Genomic DNA, 14,022 nt, shown 5'->3' on the forward strand with positions numbered 1-14,022 from the left:
TCATTCCAAAAACTATTAATATTCCACTTTTGAAAAGTGGATATATTATTTCATATTTGTACAAATAAGAACATACGAAGTGAATCTACCTCGTATGTTTCTTTATGTCCCTTTTGTGATTATTTTTCTTTTGAAAACTATATCCCACAAGATATAAATAAAATTACAAGATTGTGACATGATAACTGATTAACACATTACCAGTTATCATACTTCACAGTTTGTCTATACATCCTTCATAATGATCTCTTGTATGGGAATTCAATACTACTTACTGCTTTTTTTAAGCATACTGTGTCAATATATTTGACTTCAGTTTCTTTCACATACCACAAAAATACTTTCATGAACAAAGACTAAAGTATAATACTAAAAATTGCATTAATTCTATTTATAATGGTAAAAAAAATTTTTTTATTTCGGTACTTACGTATTATCGCAACCAGGTTGGTGCTATTTGTAAGTTTGAGTAAAAAAATATGAATAGAAAGAAAATATACATTTATTAATTACATATAATTTTTAATACAGTTTTTTTTATTATTATTTTGTTTTAAAATATAAAATAGCAATTAAACCCTTCCGGTTTCGAATTTGAATAAGTTGCAGAATTATTTTTTCGGCGGAAATTTTTTGGCTATTGCTTTTAGCACTGATTGAAAACCGTATTCGCCATAACCATGTACACGTCGACTTATTTTTACTTAAAAAAATCCCAGAATTGCACAAAAATGGCATTGTGCACACTCTTGACTTTATCCATCTACACTGCTATTTTCTCATAAATTAGAAAAATTTGCAAGAAAATGCAGGAAAATTTTGTGAATCTCCACATGCTCTTTTTACAAAACTACATATAACACATAGGGTTGCCATAAGTAGGGTCGCCAAATTTGGCAATTTATGCGAATTTTGGCCTGGTTGCGTTAATACGTAAGTACCTTAATTTCTTATGACCTACTGCCAGCAATTAACAGTTTGTTTAAAGAGGTTATAAGAATAGGTGAAAAGAAGCTAGTCCTTCCTCTTACAGAGATAAATGATATGTGTCCAATATGCCTGAAAATCTAACTATATTTGAACAACATGCTGTCTCCGATAAAATAAAGTGATGTTCAATTTAATGCTTCTGAATGCTAAGCAAAGACTCAGTTGAAAGAGTTATAATCTAAAATGTTATAGGACTAGTCTAGACCCTTGAATCCACCAACAGAATGCCATTCATACCATAATGAAAGTGTTGTATGGCTTTCTTTAATAATAAAAATTGTTGCTGCTTACATATTTCCTCACTATGAATCAAAAATGATTTTGTTCTGTATCCAAATTGTTACATGATTTTAAAATATCATAATCAGAAATCTGTTTGAAATAGAAACACGGTAAAATCCTAGTATACGGTGCAGCCTTGGCGCGACTTTGAAAATTATCGCCAACACCAAAAATGATCCAAAGAACGTCTATATATATATACTATACACTATATACTATGTGTGTATATAATATAGTATATACTATGTTTAACTATATATTTTCTTTGAATGACCCGTTAACTACTCATCGCAATGTCCGGTTTTTACTGCTCATCATAAAGTCGCGAAAAGTAGCCAAATCCTGTGTGCACCGGATACTAGGATTAAACCTAGAAACACTGAAAAGCTCACAAATATAGCAAAATTTTTAAGTGTTTACAAATTTTTATGCCTAACTTTTATCTGTCTTAAGAACTGTCAACAACTAATCATAGTTCATGACAATGAATGAGCTTTAAATATAAGCATACAAGTTCAAATTCCTGTTTTTATTATATAAAGCACTACAGATCTTAAATATCGACTGTTGATTAAAATCAGAAATATGCAGTGTTTTGGATACTCATTACTATTTTCCAGTACTACTTTTAGGCACTCCTATGATAAGTGAATTTTGCCTATGGTATAAATCGCCCTAATACTGAATAAATGTCATATGCCATATTAAACAAATTTTATACATAAAAAACTCAGTGAATAGTTAAAAATCCATCAGTATGTATTTAAAAACCTGCAATTTATAATGAACTTTATGTAAGAACATGGTACATTTAAAATTTAACTAGTTATTTCAAAGTGAGGTAATGAGTATAAACTGTAAATGAAGATCGATAGGAAGAATTACAGAGGCAATATAAATTGTAATGTGAGAGTAGAATAATTATACAAACTTTCGCCTTCCTCTGCCAAGTCGTACAGTTGCTATCCAATATACTACGCCTACTGATGCAGCTATCACAGCTGAATTACGAGCAGCAACTTTACTGAATACCGGTGCCATATTTACTTATAAATTTAAAATCGCAAGAAGTTCCGAACTCAATCTATAATTCAACTTTACGCATTACTTCCCGGGGCAGTCGTGTCTTCCCAAATGTAGATGTCCCTCAATTATGTCATTTTTCCCTAAACTCCCTAAAGGATTATATGCTCCAGAAGTTATAGTTACATAATTAACAAGGTAGATAAAGAATTTCACCCGAGTCCAGTCTTAAAAAACTCGTTATCTCATTTGCTGAGACATACCATGTGATGCTTGAGGATATTTTATTTCGACCTTGAGCTTAAAGAAGTCTTCAAAGAGAATATTTATAAGAAAGGTTATAGTTTTCTGTCATCATACCCGACGCATTACTTCTTTTTCTTTTTTGGTTTTTCTTATAAGTGTCAGTTTTATTACTCAGTTTATTGAAAAGCTCATATCTAAATGCCTGTCGACTTAAAAAAAAAAGTAAAATAAGAGCTTTTCGCTCTAACAGAGAACTGTCTGCTTTACTGTCTATTGCTTTCTTTGAATTGCCCCAAATCTTACTAACTAGAAATTGCAGAAGTTGAGAAGCGCAATCTATGTCTCTGCAGACCTTCTGAATACCTTCTGGAAGTACTTCTGAATTATGGATATTACAGATGATGATAGGGAATTTAGGGAATTTTAATCTCTAAACAAGACTAAAAATAAATACACAAAGAGTTTAGCATATTTTGTATGGCAACACTATTTATTGTCATAATTTGAAACATTGTAAACATTGATTTATATAAATTTGGTAATGGGAATCCTTTTTCGGCCCAAATTTTCCGTTTAATTGCAGAAATTTAAAGCTAAATTGAATTGGGAATGTATTAGTAATACTAACGATTGGGTGCTGATATTATGAAATACAACATTTATTATGTTGTAGAAAGCTGTACCTAAGTTTTTTCTTGTAGAAATCCATATATAAAACTGTAATTTGGATATTGCATATTTTCTATGTTTTGTCTATTGAAAATTTTATTTAAACAGCGGTATACTGTGCTTGGTATCAAGCACTGTTCTGCATACTTTAGCAGAGGTATAGTATCTTTACAGTATTTTCATCCCAACTAATTCTGAAAATAAAGAATCCTATTAAATATTTATTAATGGGCTGGTTAGAAAATGTCCGGATCTTAACTATAATCTGTTTTTGTGATATATAATATATGTACAGAAAGCAGAAATACTGAACAAGTATAATTCTCATTGTGGGCATTTTCTTATGGGTATGATTTTGTATTTTATTTGTCTTTTAGTAGGATTATCATAAAAACAAGATCCTCATACTTCTTGTGAAATGTGCAGTAAATCTAATTAGATGATATGATATTCTTTATCATTTACCATCTCATATTCAAACAATGAAAATTATTTGCAATATTCAAAAATGTCCTAAATTATGCAATCATCATTAAAAATCTACCACCTGTAATGAATAGAAATTGTTTTTGTCATATATAATTTAGGTATAGACAACAGAAGTTTATATTTCACCATATATTTTATGTAATGCTGTTCAAGAAGTAAACGATTTCTTTTTTATAGTCTACTACATGCATTTCCTAAACTGATTTCAGAATATTGCTGTTAACATTTACATGACATACTACATTATAGAAGAACGAAAACTAATTATTTACATTATTGAGTGAATGGGAATTAAAAAATTATTAAAACTTTTCCAACATAGTTATTGAGAATATTTTTATTGCTAATACAAAAACCAGTTTATTGATGTTGAAACATTCTTTCATGTTCCTTGAAAGTAAGTCTTACATAAAATAATATCAAAGAAGAAATTTTATTCGGTACTTGCATATTATCCCATCAAACTTGAAAGTTGGTAGACATCTCATCAAAGCTACACCAGTCGTTCCTGTGGAATTCTGAAGGAACTGGCATCTCTTTATTTGATAAAGTAGCTATACTTTAAATTTTTATTAGCAGTACTGCTTTATTTTTTTCTTTTTGAAAAAAGGCTTTCTTTTATTGCTACTATTTTGTTAGGCCCTCCATGTAGATTTCACAGAACTTAGATCCATATTGAAGAGGAATAATTCTTATTGCATAATATGCTAAATTGTTGAATCCATAGTGATTAAGAAACTTGGTAGTCAAGGCAGATTAAATTCCATTTTTTCTTAAATTGACATTTGTTCCTACAATTGACTTGCCACTCTAATCATGCCTATTTCCAGAAGCTTTTCATTTTTGATACTGACTGTTGCAATAGAAAGAGAACACAGCAAAATGGTATCTAAGCAGCACAGAGGATGAAGCTGAAAAGTAGACAGTTATTTAATATGGAGGCTCAAAAAGAGAAGGTTTAGGTTTAGATTCGAAAGGTTTCAGTTTTCAAAATTTTGAGTTCAGGTTCTGTGTTAGCTATGTCATTAGTGTTATGTAAGCCATGCAAGATGGCTTGATGTAGAAATCACGTAGTCCAGAAAAGCTGCTATTACGATTTTTAGAATACAGAAGGGGGGACTAGTTTAAATTATAATTTTGATTTACATTATTTTTTTATCTTGCATATCCCCCTCCTTCAAAGAGAAAAAGGCTCGGTGACAGGAAAGCAAAAGCATTAGAGCAGTAGCAAAGAAATATTATACAGTATGCACAGTTTGTACGAGAAAGCAAATGAATGGCTTAAGGGACATAACCTTGAGGTTTTGTTTTGCTGCATCTTTGGCTCGCCGACTTTCTAATATCTAGGTATACAAAAACATATAAAAATATAATTTCAAACTCAGAATGTATAAAAACATGTAAAAAATTAAATTTAAAAATATGAAAACAAAATGATATGAATGAAAAGTTCAAATTGAAAGTCTGTAAAGCTCTTGAAAATATAAAAGTGTTCCTGTATTCAAGGTGTTCTTCTTCATGCTGTATAAAGTTCTTGAAAAGCTGTCTTGATATCGTCTCAGATTTTCATAGCTTGTAGAAACTCAATCTTTTGTAAAAACTCAACTTTATTATCAATAGAAATTTTTTCCAAAATACAATTATGAAATTCTATTATAGTACTTATTCGTAATAAAAAAAAATAGACTTGCATATTGTAGAGCAATGAAATAACTGATATACATAAAAAATCAAATTCAATGATAACAAACTTTGACAAAAATGAGCAGGTCCACTACAGTGCAAATCAGTGTGATGAACTGCTGATAGCTATGGGATGCCAAAATGCTATGATACCTACAAGCCTTTGTTTCTTAAAAAAATGACTAGCTTTTAGTATTGTATGACAAATCAAAGTTAAAAGTTTCAATTTATTCTTATGGCCATAACATTCTGTTACATTATATACTTCATATTAAAAAAATGTAAAGACACAAAAATCAAAAGCCAAGGTAGACAAATAACTTGTATGCTCGAGTTATGTCAAAGAAATTTAATCCTCTGAGTGGCACAGGTTTTTGGATCTGTCATGAAGACTGTATTCAAAGACACTTTATTAGCTAAATTTGTGTATTTACTTACTTTAGGCTCTATTTTCATAAACTTATATTTATTAAGATGATATTTCAATTATTAAAATTTGTATATTTACTTACATTAGGCTCTATTTTCATAAACTTACATTTATTAAGATAGTATTTATATTATTAAAGAAAGTAAGAAAGCAAAATATAATAAATTATAAGCTAATATATAACAAATGACAAAAAATCTCATGACCGGATAAAGCCGACCATAACATTCGGAGAGTTAGTATAACAACAGTACCCTACAAAATTGCTACTACTAATAAAGTTTAAATGTATTGTTGCGTGCGTACGGGTTCGTTTGGAATTGAATCCGATGAAAAATGAATAAGATTTATTATTATCACAAATAAATAAAACACAATACTTCAATGTTCTCAGATATTCATACAGTATTACAATATCTCACAGTAGTTATCTTTTAACTACTCAAACATTCAACAGAACTTAATTCAAAACAGCTACAGAAAGCTAATTTGCTACAGTCAACAAGAGCAGTTTTCTAAACAAACTATTAAAACAACAACAAACTAACTGACTGAATTGAGAGGTTTTCTTCCTTTTATAAAATTTTAAATCGTGCGAGAATTTTCTGGAATTTTCTCAAAATCAGAAAAGAGATATTTATTTGATTATTAAAGGTTAAATGCACGTTTTCTTGTATTTTTAATGTTTTCGGCTTATCTTTCTCGTAATATTCGTCACGCGCTGCACTGCACGGGGAATATAAACATTTTAATAAGTCTATTAACATTAGCTATTTAAATACCAAATCTGTAACACTGCCCCTTCCCAAGGACTGCACGTCCAAGGCAGTACAATCCCTCAACAGGAAGCCAACTTTACAACTATGGGCATAAATGCAATAATTAAAACAAATCAAATACTAAATACAAGTCAAATCAAATACACATTTAGAAACAAAGAGGACCATGGTCTTGCACTATTTACAATTATTTACACTACATACTACGGCCATAGTAATGAGCTAACCTGTCGTAATGAACGACTTTAGGTTTACAGTTCGATGACTTGCGGATACGAACCATGATGTCATTCAGCCTGTTTAGGACTGTGTACGGACCATCCCAAGTTGATTGTAATTTCGGACAGAGTCTATTCCGTCAAGTCGGATTCCACAACCACAGCTTGTCTCCTTCGTGGAATTGATGTTCAGTAGCTCTTGTGTTGTATTGGGTCTTCATCTTCTCCGTCGCCAAGTTCACTCGCTCTCCTGCAAAGTTGTGCATCATTTCAAACCGAGCCTGGAGATCTTGAATATATTCCTCAGGTGATGAAGTAGCATCCGGAGGGCGACCAAACAAGAGATCACAAGGCAGATGACGGGCACGACCGAAGAGCATCTGTGATGGGTATAGCCGGTTTTCTGGTGTTTCTCTCCGACCGTAGTATGATTTCGACAGCTTTCTGAGCTGGGTCTTTCAGACAAGGCTTCATTGTTTTCTGGTGAGGATCCCTTCTGAGGATGGATAATCATGTACTCAGATGCTGAAAGCAGTTTGTTGTTTTTTTAAGTCTAAGGAAAAATTGTATTTCCTTAAAAAGTCCAGTCCGAGTATGCATGGATCTGTAATATCTGCCACATATGCCGTGTGATGGTAGGCGGCACTTCCATACGTGATATTCTAGCTTAACTTCCCAGCTATGGAGATTTCTTCGCCAGACGCAGTCTGGAGGGTAACACAGGATGGCGTCCAAATGAGTTTATCTTAAAACTGTTGAGCTAAATCTTTCCGAATGATGGTGACATTAGCTGTGTCAATGATCATATTGCAAGGAACTCTATCGATATACCCATTGATGGATAGTCTATTACTGTTGCTTATCACTGCTGAAATCTTCAGCGCTTTAAAGCAGTGTTTTTCATTATCTGGCAACCTCCGTTCCTCGATATGGTCATTAATTTGTTTCCTCCGTCATTGCTGGGAAATGGTCTTATTTTCCATACCCTGGAGGTTCTGCAATTCCTTCATACTTCGCCTTCAGCTCCACAGTTCCAGCACTCTGGTTTCTTGTCACTTCTTTTTCGTCCTATGGCATTTAATTGTCTGTTCAACTCGTCTTTCTTATATTTTGTGCTCTGGGGTGTTCTGCAGTTCCTTCGTATGTGGCCTTCAACACCGCAGTTCCAGCACTTTAGGCTCGGTTTCTTCTCACCAATATTCCATCTCAAGGCATTTACGGGTCTTGTTAAATCATCCGTTTTATTATCCGTGCCCCGTGGTGTTCTGCTATGCCATCATATGTGCCCTTCAGCACCACATCTCCAACACCTTAGAGCCACTTTGTTCTCAATCCTACAGCATAACAAAGCATTGACGTGTCTGGATAAATCATCTAAACGAGCCATCAATTGATCCACTGGCTTGTGAACTCGCACAGCTCTGATTGAGTAGCGATCTCTGTGAGTTGCTTGTTGAGCTGCCTCCAATTTCATCGTGTACAACAGAGCGCTTTTTACATCTTTAACATCCGCCATTTGCAGAGCTTTCTGTATTTCAGAATCCCAAATGCCATCTATGAAGTATTGCAGGGACAGGATTTCCCTCGTTTCTGTTGGGCGCTCTGAAAAGGCGAGATGGAATAGCCTTTCAACATCTGTGGCGATCTCCTGGAGTTTTTCTAGGGGCTTCTGTTGACGGGATTTTAGTTGAAGCCTGCTGTAGTCTTTCAAACATTTTTCCCCAAAGTGACGGATAGAGCTTCAAAGTCTAGTCTCTGGTTTTCAGGAAGCATATGCAGGATATCCGCTGCATCTGCTCTCAGAGATTGAGGCATTGATAAAAATTTAAAACTCTCAGAACTGCTTTCTTCTGTTGCTGTGCTCTTCTTTAAAGTGTTAACTTCTTTGGCAATGACAGCAGAAACCCTTTCCTCAATTTGTTGTCCGATATGTTCTTGGACGACACATACTTTTTCTTCAATTTGTTGTTCAATTCGATGTTGGGCGGCTGAAACTCTCTCTTCTATTTGATTTTTAACAGAAGAAATCTTTTCTTCAATTTGTCTGACTTTATTTTCAACAGTTCCTATTCTGTCTTCCATAGCCTCGAATTTATTTTCTATTATGCAGGTTATTTCTCTTTTCATTTCCTCGTAACCTGCTTTCATCTCGACTTTAATGGATTTCATATTATCTTTAACAGAATCTTTCATCTATTCTTTAATGATGCTTAGTCAGCTTCCATCTTTTCTTGGAATGTAGCAAAAGCAGTAATGAGCTGCCTCAATTCTTCCTCCATCGCTCTAGTAATTGGTATTCAAACCCCACTCCTGACACAAAAAAGTGTTGTGTACGTACGGGTTCGTTTGGAATTGAATGCACAAGTCCGATGAAAAATGAATAAGATTTATTATTATCACAAATAAATAAAACACAATACTTCAATTTTCTCAGATATTCATACAATATTACAATATCTCACAGTAGTTGTCTTTTAAATACTTAAACATTCAACAGAATTCAAAACAGCTACAGAAAGCTAATCTGTGAATTCGCTACAGTCAACAAGAGCAGTTTTCTAAACAAACTCTTGAAAGAATAACAAGCTAACTGACTGAATTGAGAGGTTTTCCTCCTTTTATAAGATTTTAAATTGCATGCGAGAATTTTCTCGAAATCAAAAAAAGAGATATTTATTTATTTATTAAAGGTTAAATGCACGTGTTCTTGTATTTTTAATTTTTCTGGCTTAGCTTTCTCATAATATTCGTCACACACTGCACTGCACAGGCAATATAAACAATTTAATTTTAAGTCTACTAACATTAGCTATTTAAATACCAAATCCGCAACAGTATATTGTGTGTGTATGCATGTAAGTATGGTAGCACATTGTACCAAAAGTATGGCCGTACAAGTGATGAAAAAGTACTTCACCAGTTCTCTCACCATAGTGACTCTCCTCAATAAAAATTTTAATTTGGGGATTAGGAACATTCCTAGGGAAAAATCAGGTATTTGCTACCACTGCTCGTATCCTACCTATTCGCTAAGGAGAGAATACAAGGAATACTACACATAATATCAAAACTCGGATAAGATTATCGTATAAAATGTTTCGTCATGTTAATCTAGATTGCAAAATTGAGGGGTAAGAAATTGTAATAATAGCTTTTGTGGACTGCATCATTTCTAAATCAATCCATCTTGCAAGGCTTGTATAATGCTGATGATATATAGCTATCTCAGAACCTGAACTCAAAATTTTTAGTTTTTTTATCTAAAAATGATGCAGTGCAGAAAATCTATTGCAGTACAAAGTCCGAGAACCGGACTCGTCGGAACTTCTGCGATTCTGGATTTGGGATTTTTCCGGATTTTTTTTTCATCATTTTAAATCTAGTAAGATAGCATGTAGAAATAATAAAATTAAAAATATGAAATAATAAAGCATTTGTTATCTAAAGGGTATCAAAATTTAGAAAAAAAAAAGCTTAGGCTAATCTTTGGAATATGGTAACAAGTAGTTTGGCGACATTTTGGTAAGGCGATAAAGGTTACTAGCTAGGACTTTAGCAGTGTACATGGATAAAGTCAAGAGTGTGCGCAATGCCATTTTTATGCAATTTTGGGATTTTTTTTAAGTGAAAATAGGTTGACGTGTACATGGATACCGTGTATGTGCAATTCTTAAAAACGCGGCAAGCAGTGAGCGATTCTGCACTTTCTCCCAATTTCGCACCTAATCTTCGTCATGATTAAGCACTTTTGTTCCATAAAAGTTCTAGTATAAGTGTAATTCGGCTAGCAGATAGTTGGAAAAAATGTTGAGTAAGGAAGAAAAAAAAAAAGAAAAACATGCCTTTAGTTTGTGAAAACAAAATGGCGTCCAAAACAAAACTAGCAGGTTGCTGTAGCAGGGTTGGTCGCCAAAGTTTCGCCAAAAAATCGCCAGGTTACCATAATCCAAAGATTAACCAAAGCTTAATATTTATTTGTTTACTGAATTAAACATTTCTTTCAAGTTGTTTAAGATGCTTCTTCTTTTTTTTTTTTTTTTTTTTTTTTTTGCTAATACTTTTTCTTTAATTCTATAGACAGACATAATTTCGGTAATACCCTAGTATACAGTACCGCCTTGGCGAGATTTTTAAAATTGTCGTTGACGCCAGAATGACCCATTTTTTCGAGACTGAATTACAGAGAAGAAAATATAATATTCTTATATGTTCAACATTTACCAATAGCACATGGTGAATGTCGACATTTACCGGTGTAAGTCAGAAATAAGAGTATTTGGAAAATATTTCGGACATGCACCAAGCGACGATGTGAATGTTGACATTCACCGGTGAAAGTCGACATTCTCCAGATTTCGGTGTTTCACCGTAACATTCCACAAGCACATATTTTAAAACCGAATGAAAGAACATAGTCATTATCTGTCTACAAAAATAGCTGAAACTTAGCATACAACAAAAAAAGTATGTATGAAAAGGAGACATTTCTTGTTAAAACTGAATTTCTTATGCATGTGGTTATTATCAGAGTGTAAGATATTTTGAATTTGGGCAGTTTTACTAAGGTAGTTACACTTTTTTTTTTTTTTTTTTTTTTTTTTTTCTGTGGGATGTGTATGTCTGTGTTTTTACTAAATGTAGGGAAAATAATATTGCACCAAAATTAAAATTAATGTTAAATAAAATGAAATTTTTTAAATTTTGTTTTTATAGTTGCTGCTTTTTTTCAGGAAATTGGAAAATGTGTTACAAATAGAATTTACATAAATTTTCTTTCATTTTCCATAAAGGAACTCATAATGCCACCGCAAAAGAAAACAAGCTTCTGAGTTATTTACGTGCTAAGATAGAGGCAACAGGTCCAATATCTGTAGCTGATTATATGAAAGAAGCTTTAGCAATTCCTGTTACTGTAAGTTTGTTTAATTTTTCAAATTTATTTTACCAATACCTGTTTTTGGAGTATCAATTTATTTGTGAGCATTGATTCCTAATCATTTTTCTTTAATGAAATTTCTTTTCTAAGGGCTATTACATGAATCGAGATGTGTTTGGTAGATCTGGTGACTTTATTACATCGCCAGAAGTTTCTCAAATATTTGGTGAAGTTAGTATTCCTTTTATTGTGCTTTTCTATTTTCACAATAGAAATGTATGATTAATAATTTACAGTATCTCAATATGTTTTGATAAAATAGGTAAATAAGTATAAAATATTCTCCTGTAACAATCAGATAAATTTTTAATTGGTGTTATCCTTACTTGATCTTATAATTGCCTGTTTATTAAAAAATAAGCTGCCTAGTGCATTGAGCAGCAGCACCGCAGGTCCGGGGTTTGATTCCCGGGCTCAGCAAGGTTGACTCAGCCTTTCATCCCTTGAGTGGGTTGATAAATTGAGTACCAAGTTCGCTTGGGGACTAAACATTGAGGGTACTGCAGGCCTTGGCCCAGTAGGGCTGTTGCACCACTGAGTTTAGTGTTTAAAAAATAAGACTTCCTTGTATGTAAGACACACCTTACATTTTTGGATTAATATTAAGAAATAAAAAGCAGAAGTGATTCTAATTTAGAGTAAAAGATAAGCAACCTAACTAAATGTAATAATTATGGAATAGAAAAAAAAATTAGGAAATGTTAGTAGTAGCATATCATTACTTATTTGTTTTCAGGATGGTCAGAGTTTCAGTGCAATAGGTGCCTGAAATCTCTGAGCTAGATATGACTATTATAATTAGCAGTAGTTATGCAATTTATGTATATAGTAATTGACATATTATTTGTTTAGTATTAATAATGTTATTATTCTATATAGTATGACAATTAAACTTTTTTTCTCTGTCTACAATTGTATTCATCAAAATACCTTTTTATAAGACCTTACCAAATTTTAGAACCAAAATGTATTAAGCAAAGGTGTATCTTATTTTTTAATAAGTATGGAAAAAATACATTAAACAAAAAATTTAATATATTTTTTGCATCAGAGATTTCAAATATTGAACTTTAATAATTTTTAAATTAATTTCAAAGTTCTCTACTAAAGTTTCATTTTATGAATTGTTTTTAGTAATTAGATCAGGAACAGCAAGCACTATGTAGTGCCAACACTGCTATACTGTACAGCAGAATGTAGGAGCAGCAGAGATTTTACCAGGTGGCAGAAAGTCTAGCATCAGCTGTGTTCATCTATTCATTTTATTACAAACTAGCATTTATTTTACATGCATAAAATATTGCTATTAGCTGTAATTGCTTGATAAGTCAAGTCAGTTTTCATTGATATTTTGCTTCTGACAAATCCTTTTTTTTTTTTTTTTTTTCAATTTAATTGTGTTAGCCAACACTGGGATTTCATTTTTGTTAGTATTTCTGTGCTTTTTATTTTTCCTACAAATAATGCATTTTGAAACACGTAAGAGAAATAAAATATGCTCATCAGAGTAACTTCTGCTTAACATCAGTTATCAACTATTCTTTACATTTTTGTTTTCTATTAACATATAATAGATCTATAATATAAGGTTGTCACAAAAGAAGTTTTCAACAACTTATTTAAAAAGAAAAAGTATAGTGAAAATTTTACAGTGAAACTTGAAGGGATATGTATATTTAGTGACAGATAATCATTAAGTAATTATCTGTCAATAGTCTTGTGATTCAATAGAGAAAACAACTATGTCTGCATCTGAAAAGGCTTATTTTATTTTATCAGACTCATTAAGTATATTGCAACAATTAAAACTTGCATGAAGTTTAGCTGTTTTCACAAAAATTTCCAAAATCTAAAATTCAAAACTTTCTGTTTTTGTTGATTTATTTAGTTTTTGTTGAAGACATTGCAGACACAACTTGTTCTTCAGATACAGAAGATCATCAAAAACTTTTTTTTTTTTTTTTTTTGCAAAAGAGTTTGTATACTTTTTTTCACTAGTCATATGTTTGCCTTTTGGCTAAAACACTGTGTACCAGTCATTGTTTGTGTTTTCAAATGATTTTCTGGAGCATCAAAATTTATGTTGAGCAATGGTCTGGTGTTCATTTTCCTCAATTTTGGAAAAAAAAATCCTTCTTTGTTGCATATATGACCATTTCATATAATGAAAGATTAATCCTGCATGCTGTTTTGAAAAGGATAATTCCATTTTGTGAATTTCTTTGCCATCCCTCTGTTTTGATAAAACCTATAAATACGCTTGTTTTTTAGCCTGTC

At 32.1% G+C, this 14,022-nt stretch overlaps 2 protein-coding genes across 5 annotated transcripts in view; one reads left to right on the forward strand and one right to left on the reverse strand.

Annotated features, from left to right (window-relative positions):
* Abcd3 (ATP binding cassette subfamily D member Pmp70) overlaps nt 1–2,475 on the reverse strand; it is an 87,368-nt gene extending 84,893 nt beyond the window's left edge. Inside the window, exon 1 of the mRNA XM_035350314.2 lies at nt 2,204–2,475. Coding sequence (XP_035206205.1) covers nt 2,204–2,313 — 110 coding nt within the window. The 5' untranslated portion in view covers nt 2,314–2,475. The remainder of the gene's footprint in view (nt 1–2,203) is intronic.
* A 44-nt stretch (nt 2,476–2,519) lies between these two features.
* Nucleotides 2,520–14,022, forward strand: part of LOC118181232 (protein arginine methyltransferase NDUFAF7 homolog, mitochondrial) — a 43,881-nt gene continuing 32,378 nt past the window's right edge. The window contains exons 1-3 of one of the 4 annotated variants that reach the window (XM_085811808.1): nt 2,520–2,632; nt 11,600–11,721; nt 11,836–11,916. In XM_085811808.1, the coding sequence (XP_085667934.1) occupies nt 11,692–11,721; nt 11,836–11,916 (111 nt within the window). In that variant the 5' untranslated portion in view covers nt 2,520–2,632; nt 11,600–11,691. Of the gene's footprint in view, nt 2,633–3,003; nt 3,368–11,539; nt 11,722–11,835; nt 11,917–14,022 lie in introns of those variants that run through there. The other 3 variants (XM_035350326.2, XM_035350323.2, XM_035350325.2) reach the window with 3 other exon arrangements.

The sequence above is a fragment of the Stegodyphus dumicola genome, chromosome 2, assembly GCF_044657685.1.
Source record: "Stegodyphus dumicola isolate Sdum_Otavi_A_Nest chromosome 2, ASM4465768v1".
Lineage (NCBI taxonomy): Eukaryota > Metazoa > Arthropoda > Arachnida > Araneae > Eresidae > Stegodyphus > Stegodyphus dumicola.